Source organism: Ammospiza nelsoni, chromosome 6, assembly GCF_027579445.1.
Source record: "Ammospiza nelsoni isolate bAmmNel1 chromosome 6, bAmmNel1.pri, whole genome shotgun sequence".
Classification (NCBI taxonomy): Eukaryota; Metazoa; Chordata; class Aves; order Passeriformes; family Passerellidae; genus Ammospiza; species Ammospiza nelsoni.
In genome coordinates this window covers 26,926,660-26,935,710 of record NC_080638.1, presented here as the reverse complement: position 1 = coordinate 26,935,710, position 9,051 = coordinate 26,926,660, and the positions used below count along the sequence as shown (strand labels likewise).

Here is a 9,051-nt window from a genome sequence, read left to right as displayed (position 1 = left end):
TTGTCACCCACTTTGGTGCAATTCCAATTAAATATTCAGAAATACATGAGAGTGGATCCTTTGACTAATGTACTGCCAGGCAATTTTTTAATGTGTGCCCCCATCATTCCTGTTCATATAGCATCCCCAGTGCAAGGTCTAATTCTCCCTCTTCCATGCAGCTTTTGCTTCAAGTAATTATCTGAGAGTCTCTGTTCTTACTAAAGTGAGACCAGCACCTACAGAATGACAGACAGTCCTCTGGAGTTCGTTTATCATCTGAAGACTGGGACTTGCTCTAACCCTAATCTATAAAGAGAGTCAGTCACCTGTGGCAGCTTGCAATATCTGTGTTGGCTGTAAACTGCAAAACCTACACATGGATTGCATATTACACCAAATAAAGGAACACCATTCTTTGCTTAATACTAGTCATTCTGGGATTGCATATAGCTGCTTTGAAGTGTCCAACACTCTAGACACCATTCCAGGTGCTGACATCTGCCCCAGCTTGACATGATAGGCAGCTTGAACACAGACTTACCTCTGTGATGCTGTCTGGGGGATTTTCAGAATATTTTACTTGATGATTGGACTTTGCCATCAATATTAAAGTGTATTGTCAGCTGCTCTTGCTGGAAACTTGTTTTGAGCAGAAGCTGTTGACCGTGGGTAGTTTTAAAAGCTACACAAAGCATTCCTGTGTGAGAAGTGAAGCATCTCTGGCAGTTACTGTGTCAATGTGGTGACACTGACTGTCATTTTTCTTTTTGCTATTTATTCCCAGGTAGATGGTCTCTGCCTGTTTCCAGTGTTGCAGTTCAACAACACTGTCACTATCCCAGAGGGTGTCTTGGAACATTAATATGGATCTAATGCAAGGCAGTGGGTCAGTGGTCAGAGTGGAGAGATGACCTGGGAGAGGGAGTAAGAGGGTAGGACAGAGAGAGTTGGGTAAAGGTGCAGTGGACAAGCAGACCTGGACTTAGCTACAGCCCAAAATACACCTGTAGCTCTTAGGAAAGTTCACACAGTGTCCAGCAGAGAAACAAGACACTGATGTTAATCTTTCATCTCTAAAAGAACAAGGGAAAGGAAAACTCCACCTACTCAAAAGGAGCACAGAAACTCAGCAGAAGGCTAACCAACTCAATGTCTCTTTACATCTTAACACTGAGAGGTACAATTTATCTTGGAATAAAAGTGTATCTCAGTTCAGAGCCACTAGTATTCTTTCTGGACCACAGATTCTAGGCTTGAAGGCAGCTAGTTGATTTTTCAACCCTATTGTCAACATTGAGAAGAAACTTTACCCTGGAGAGGGGAGATCACACAATGGACAATAAATTCATTAGAGGATATTGGCCAGAAGCACAGATTATAGGAAATACCATAACTCTGCAAGCATTATCATGTCAGTGTCTCCTTTCTGTAAAAGAATTTACTGTCTGCGTAGGTGGAAAAAAAGTACTTAAACAGGTCAAAAATACCCTGTAAATAGAGGAACCATCATATGAATTTTATTGTTCATGATAGGGGTGAATTATTATCAAGAGCCTTGTTCTGACATCCTGAGAAAAAAATCACTGGTCATTCCAAATGTCAGCAGAATCTACTAGCAAAGCTTTGCTGCCTGTACAGTTCCAAGTCTTTGGCATGAGTTCAAAGTAAAAATGAATCTGAAAATTCCTGAAATCTGGGAAGCCCATATGTGAATCCAGTTATGTATCCTGGCATTTTGGCAGAAACAGTTTTCTATTGCAAGACTTTGAAGCCTACATAAAAATTATATTGCCTTTGTGCTCTGTAACTAAAGGCATATTAAATATAGCAGCTTTGTTTAAGTGAAGCCAAAAGTTCAAGCTTGCTTATTTCAAGTTTTTTCCCTCATTAAAGTTATCAAAACCTGTTTTTATTGCCAAACACATGGCTTTTGATGAAATGCAGCTTTCAGTCACTTTTTAGGCTGGATTTTGCAATTAATCTCATTTGAATTTTAATTTTGGAAACATAAATATAGATGCTTCCACAGTTTATTTGGTATGAAGTGATTTCAAATCTTGTTAGTTTATTTTTCTCAGTGATTCAAGGTTAAACATATACTACATGAACAAGCTATCTACCTTTCTTATATTTTAAATCTAAACTAAAATTAGTATCTCTTCATTCTCAAAAAACATGAATTATAATTAAAAATAATTCTGTCTTCAGACAAAATGAAGTTCTTGACCAATCTGAGAGTTAAATAGATGTGATATCTGATGTATTCCTATTGTACTGAAACAAAAGAAAAATCCCCTGGAATTTGGTGAGAAATTCATATGACCTCAATGATGAGGGCCTAAATTTAATGTCTGAATGCTCCTATAACTATTATCTAATGAGCAGGAGGTGCAACCATTATAGTTATGCTTCTGTAATGGCTCTTACTTTATAATTTATGCCATCCTTGTAGATTGTAGTGTTTTCTACCTATAGTTTGCAGGAAAGTGCATGATAGAAGATGCAGGTGAAAAATCAAGCTGTAAGAATCCTTGGTTACGAACAAGGCACCCTTTTTTTATACAACCCATTTTGTACAAAATCCCACTAGAAGACGCCATCATCTGTTGGTAGAAGCGCTTGTCCATTTAATAGAACACTCATGAAACACCTCCTGGCAGAATGAAATAGAAACTGATTCTTTCTTGGTGCTCTGAGAACAAGCAGACCATATTGATAGTCAGTGCCTCCTCATATCAGCCTCAGTATATTTATTTTCTTGTCATGTAACAGGTTGGGAGAGGCTCTTTCACAGGCATTAAACAGCTTGCCTCATATAACAATGCTCTTTTAAAGAGCTACAAAGAAAAAAAATAAGCCAAGCTGATGTTTGGAGTTCGGGACTTCACACAAATGAGCAAAAAGCATTTGCATTCAGAGAACTAGGCAGATTGATTATAGCTCTACAAGGTAATGAGTAAGTGCTCTATCTCTGTGCAGAAAGATCTTTAATAGAGAGTTTAAATGGATTTTAGATAAGAACTTTCCCAATAAGAGGGATATATGGTCACAAAATGTGCCTGATACATGAGGAGTGTAACACACTTTTATTTTATCACAGAAACATCAACACCTCTTCCTCCCATGGGCAAGACTCAGATGTTGTATGCACAAAGCAATATGTCAAATCCAGTTATAACTAACTTCAGAAACTATTAATAAATCTCCTATTGTTACCATCCCCTAACAAGGCATTCAGGAATATGCTAACTACTTGTCTACACTTGATTCCATTCCTCTTCTTGATACCTGCTATCATTATATTGCAAAGGTTCCATATTGTTGTCTCCTTAGTGCAAGAGTTTCATACCTCCTTGACGTTTCACTTAGGCAGCTCCTCAAAGCACTGACTCTTTCTTCTTACTGTAGCCAACTGACTCCAATTCCCCCTCAACCAACCAATCCACTCTTTTATAACACTGTTCTTCTTATTGGCTACAGCTGTGGCCTGTTAAAGTCAGGCCTGCTCCTAATCTTTAATAATTACCCCAGCTGCAACTCCATAGGGGTAAGATTACTTTCTATACTATCTTTATTTTCTTATAGTCTATCCTCCTACAGATACCTCTCCTATTTCCTGATAAAAAGACTTCCCACTGCCCAGGGGGAACTGTAGCTTGTCTTTATTTCATGCAACACTGAGCCATTATTTTGCATTTAAACATACCTGTACACTTTGTACCTAATGTTAAAATGCTGTGTGAAATACTAAAATTTGCACAGAAGAAAAAAACCCTGCTGCATATGAGCTGTTGGCGTGTCAAATTCCTCAGCTTGAGTACCACAGCCCCTTCACAGGAGAGGGCAGGTGGAAACCTGTGAACCTGTAAAGGGTGTTTCCTACAACTATGAATCCAATGATGCAGCTGAAACACAAGACTGTCTATGCTATCCTTGTTATACCATTAGGACTTAAGGGTGTTTGAAAATGAATAGGACCTCCTTAAAAGGAGTCAGTTCCTGAATTATTCTGTTACCAGTCCAGGATGTAGGAGGCTAAGTGATGCTCCTTGCTCTGCCACAAACGTTTTCTGTGGCAGATGATACATTGTTGAGTTTCCAGTGTGGGGTGGTGTTTATGCAACTGACTGCTGTAGGTCTATAGCTTCCCTTGGTTTAGTTACCTTTGTGCCATCAGCTGAACTTTTTGTCAGAGAGAATTTTGTTAATTCTCTGCTGGAGTTGGAATATTGTCCAATATCCAGCTAGCCAGTGCAGCAAGTACCTCCCTACCTTGCAGGGATGTTGTGGAAGTGAAGCTAGGCAAGAGAGAATCAAATGTTGCCGTACTGACAGCTATAGAGGCCTGTAAAGCATAAAAAGTAAGGGAAGGTCTCAATACAGAAGTCATTCACCAAGATGTAGCATGAGCAAAACTAATGCTTATGTCTTTGCAAAGTTGTGGCTAATTTGTTTGTCGGGTGTTCTTGGGATGCTTGAAAAGGCCAACGGCAAATTTATTTTCTCAAGGTATGGGAATTTTTTTTTTTTTCATCTGGAACAGAGATGTCTGGAGAAGTTGTAAAAGTTCCAGTCATTACTAACCAACAGCTTTACTGTCTGGAAATAATTTCCTTTCTAGCAGGACCCTTTAACATGAGCCAACTACTACCACCATACAGTGATCACCTGTTTCAATGAATTATTACTGTGTATTATTTTCCTGTCTTACACCACCTGGCACTTGCATTTCTTTTTGCTGCATTATGCTTTTTAGCAGCAGGCAATGATAAGGCTGCTCAAATGTCACACAGGGCAAGAATATGACTTAAGAACCGAGGGATGAAAAAATGGAGGTAAACAGGGGTAACAAAGCAGGGCCATTCTGCTTGATGATGGCAGCCACCTGCACTCAGGTGAAATTGAACCTTGCAGCAGTCTAACCTAGTATCAATTATCTCTATTTTAATGTTTCTGTCCACCTGAGTACTGTAAAACAGTCATTAGTTATCTCAGTCTTTTCTAATACATCTAAGGGAAAGCTCTGTCATTTTAGGGGTGTGATTTGGGACTTGAGTTGCTGATAAGGTTCTTATCTCTGTGCCAGTGTAGGGTTATGAGCATAGGCAAAAAGTGCTGAAATCTCATCTCCCAAAGTTAGTAAAAGTGACAGGGAGAAGCTGTTAGTCATTTTGCATCTGAGGAGTGGGCTTTCTAGTCTACACAGAAAAAAATATACCTGACCATCACTCTTTCACATACTCACCCCTACACAAAACATGGTAACTTCTAGAAAACTTTCTTTTTCTAATAAGTAGTTTGGGAATGTACTGTTACCAAATCTGAAGGTAACTTTTTTTTTTCCCACTGACTTCATCACTTTGAACAAAATTATAAATGATCAATGCTTTAGTTAAGATGTTTGAGATCCCAGCCGTCACTGAAAATTCTAGGTAGGCTGGGAAAGGAATTTCTCCATGAAAAGACATCACTTTTAATTTACAAAAAGTGGAGTTTATGGAAGCATATACATTAGCCATTTTGCTTCAGTAGAGGCACACTTTTGAGGTGAATCTCACCAGACCAGGACTGGAGTGCATTAAATGGATAAATCCTTTTGGATTAAACTAAGTAATAATTTTGGTGCTGGTGAAATAGTTTCACAAATAAAGTTCTTTCTGTGTTTAGCACAAAGTAAACAAATTAATTTCTCATTCTTTACCCCCCCATCCCCTATTTGTCTATCATCCAGAATATTCTGATTTTTCAGCTACTGATGTTCTACAGACATTGCAAACATTACAACCTAAAGTTAACTTATTTAAAAGATTGCACTTCAATCTATTTTATTGGCTTAGGAACTTGCTGAAAAAAAATTATGTTCATCTGAAATTCACTATTTTAAATGGAGAAAGTTGCATTTTTAACTTCACTAGAATGAATCATTTAAACTGGATGAAGGAAAAGATATTTTTCTCTTTAACTCTTTATACTTTAGGCAATATTATTTTATTGTTAATCAGGCTATAATTTACATGTTGAACTCAACACAAACTTTATATAATCTTCTTTCTACCCACCAAAATATGGATTTGTATTATACCATTAAAAATTTAATATAATTCTACCAATACTATTGACAAGATTATTTGATATAAATTTTATTTGTTTTGAAGGAAGGACTTACATTTTGGTCATATTATTACAGTTAGTTTTATATATCTAATACAGATGCACACATATAAATGTGCAGATCTGTAGAAATTAGTGTGGTATTTGAAACCTTCACTGAATTCACTGGCTTCCACTATTGCTCTTCTGAAAAGATTCACATGCTTGTGAAGTATCTTTATATTTGCATAAGGAATTATAAATTCTGCTACGAGAATCTGTGCCAGGAAAGGGCTGCAGAATACTTCCTCTAAGAAGTGATACAGCTAATTATGTAAGGCATGGATTTGTTGTGATAAGCAAAGGAAATGAATCTTTTTAATTGTCAGCCCATGTGAGGTGAGGGAATTGCTTTGTTTTGTGTCTTTCAAGAGTTTTCTTTTTAACTGAAAAATGGAAACCAATCTTATGGTACCACTCCAAGGAGGTTCTGCAATTAAAAATGACAGTATGGGACAAACTGTCTCTCTGTGCACTGAGAGACGGTATTCCTAGACTTTAAGCAATGTAATTGTTCCTTTTTGGTTTCTGACTAAATAGGGTCCACTGTATTCCAGAATGCCTTAAAAGACATATATATAGGTGCCTAGGGTACTTCTTCACAGAAGAAATTGCAACATTTCTTAGTCAAGAAGTTAAAAAATGGAACAAAAGCAGGCTTTCCTCTTTTGGATTCAACCACTTGTTGAGATAGTTATATTCTCTACATATTAACTCAGCCTCATATGTAGAATAATATTAAATCAGAGAAAAATGAACTCTTGATCACTGTCATTCACTTAATGTAGTTTTCTCTCCCTATTTCAGGAATCATAACTTCAAACCACTCTTCTTTTTGTTTTGCTTTGTCTGGCTTCCCTCATTGCACCAAACCATCTGCTAGCAGACCATGCTTCTACCCATGTGTGTGGCAGTGTGCCGTGATAGTTTTAAAGCAGTACATGAGAAATAAAACTTCAGACGCCAAAGATGATGTCCTGACTCTTTTATCTTTGCCACCAAACCGTTCTCCCTCCTGTGAAGTAGCAGCATGGGCACAGCCCCCATCCTGCGGGCCGGAGCCATGCTCCGTGTGCTGAGCATAAGGGAGGAGAGGGCTCGGGAGCCCCAGGCCCTCCCGGGCACCCAGCTGGTGACTGGGATCCTTGTCCAGCTGTGAGGGGTCTGGAGTGGGTGTCCTGTGAGGACCGGCTGAGGGCCATGGGGGTGTTTGGCCTGGAGAAAAGGAGGCTCAGGGTGACCTTTCTCTACAAATCCCTGACCAGAGGCTGCCGCCAGCTGGGGGTCAGTCCCTTCTCGCAGGTAACAAGTAACAAGATGAGAGGACATAGACTCAAGCTAGAGCAGGGGAGGTTTAGGTTGGACATTAAAAGGAATTTCTTTACAATTAGGGTGGTTAGACACCCGAACGGATTGACAAAGGAGGTGGTGGAGTCACCGTCTTTGGAGCTAAACCTGGATGTGGCATTTAGTGGCATTGTCTAGCTAACGTGGGGCGCTTACGTTAGACTCAGTGATCTCATAGATCTTTTCCAACCTAATTGATTCTATTTGATTCTGTGAATGCCAGCAAGCCTGCAGTAAGGGCAGAGCTCGGAGAACTGGCTCCTCATCTTGGACAAACCAACGCTGCTGCTTCTATGTTTGACTTAAGGCTGAGGCAATTCATCTCCCTTCGCTGCATTCCCAGGAAAATGGAAGGGGCCGGCATGTCCCACAGGTGAAGCACTTCATCTGCCGTGTCAGGCAGCGGTGTTGTCTCGGTGCGGGCTGCGCGGAGCCTTGGCTCCGTTGTGCGGTGCCGGCTCCGAGCCCCCCGCAGCATCACGGTGAGCCCCGAGCCCCCCGCCAACATGGCGCCCCTGACCCCCGCGCTTCCTCTTCCGGCCGGGTTGCCATGGCGCTGCCCCCCGGCCCAGCCTCCCCCCGCCCGCCGGTGTGTGTTTACATCGGGCAGGAGGAGCCGGAGCCCCAGCGCCGGGGGAGACGGGCACGCAGCCGCCGGCCGCCCGCCCTCCCTGCATCCCCGCCGGGCGGTGCTCCGGGAGACGCGGCATGAAGGTGATGCTGGCGCTGTCCCCGGGGCGGGGGGTTCGGCTGGGCCGCGGCGGCTGCGGGGGGGCGAGGGGCGGGGGCCGGGCCCGGCGGTAACCGGTGGCGGGAGGTGGCGGCGGCCGTGCGCTCTCGTAACCAAGTACACAACTTCCAGAAGCTTCCAACTTCGCGGGGGATGCGGTGTCGCTTCTTGGGTCCGTCTCCCTGGAAAGAATCCCCCGTTCTATCCATTAAAACCCGGCTCGTGTCCTACGGCGCTGAGACGGGAAGGGAATAGCGTGGGAGCCGGTGGAGGCTGCCTGCCCCGCTGCCCTTCCAGGCTGGTGTCTCCGCGGAGAAATTGCCCTCCTTCCCTGGGCCTCTTCCCTCATCCGCAGCACCTCGCGGGTTCGCTGCCCGGCCTGGGCTCCGTGCCTCGCTGTGCAGCCGGGCTGCCCCGGTGCTCACCTGTGCCGCTGCTCCCGCAGGCCCTTCCCTAAGCCCGGCGGGGATCGTCCCCCTTCTCCCGTAGTTTGCTGTGGAAAACTGTTAGGATGGAGAATGTCTAACCTAAGCCGGTTATTGGTGTGGGTGCTGAGGCTGGCTGGACTATAGAAGTAGTAGTATATAACAATCAGATGTGAGGTTGTGTCTTCTGTTGTGTTGGTTAGGAGTCAGTAATGCTGTTGTATTGGTTTTTCTTCACTTTATGTTGTCATATCTCTGTAATTTTTAGATGTGTGACTTTTAAAGAGGTTTTCTCTCATTAATCAGTCTGAAACTTGAGGCACGCCAGGCATTCCCCGTCGCCTGAATTTGTCTAGCAGTAAAATAAAAAATGTATTATCTAGGTTGTAAGCTCTTTGAGGCAGAAACTGAATACGT

At 42.2% G+C, this 9,051-nt stretch overlaps 1 protein-coding gene across 1 annotated transcript in view; it reads left to right on the top strand.

The window, feature by feature from the left end:
- Positions 1-8,056: 8,056 nt before the first annotated feature.
- The window catches only part of LOC132074730 (transmembrane protein 263-like), a 199,642-nt gene continuing 198,647 nt past the window's right edge, over positions 8,057-9,051 (top strand). Inside the window, exon 1 of the mRNA XM_059474716.1 lies at positions 8,057-8,193. Coding sequence (XP_059330699.1) covers positions 8,188-8,193 — 6 coding nt within the window. The 5' untranslated portion in view covers positions 8,057-8,187. The remainder of the gene's footprint in view (positions 8,194-9,051) is intronic.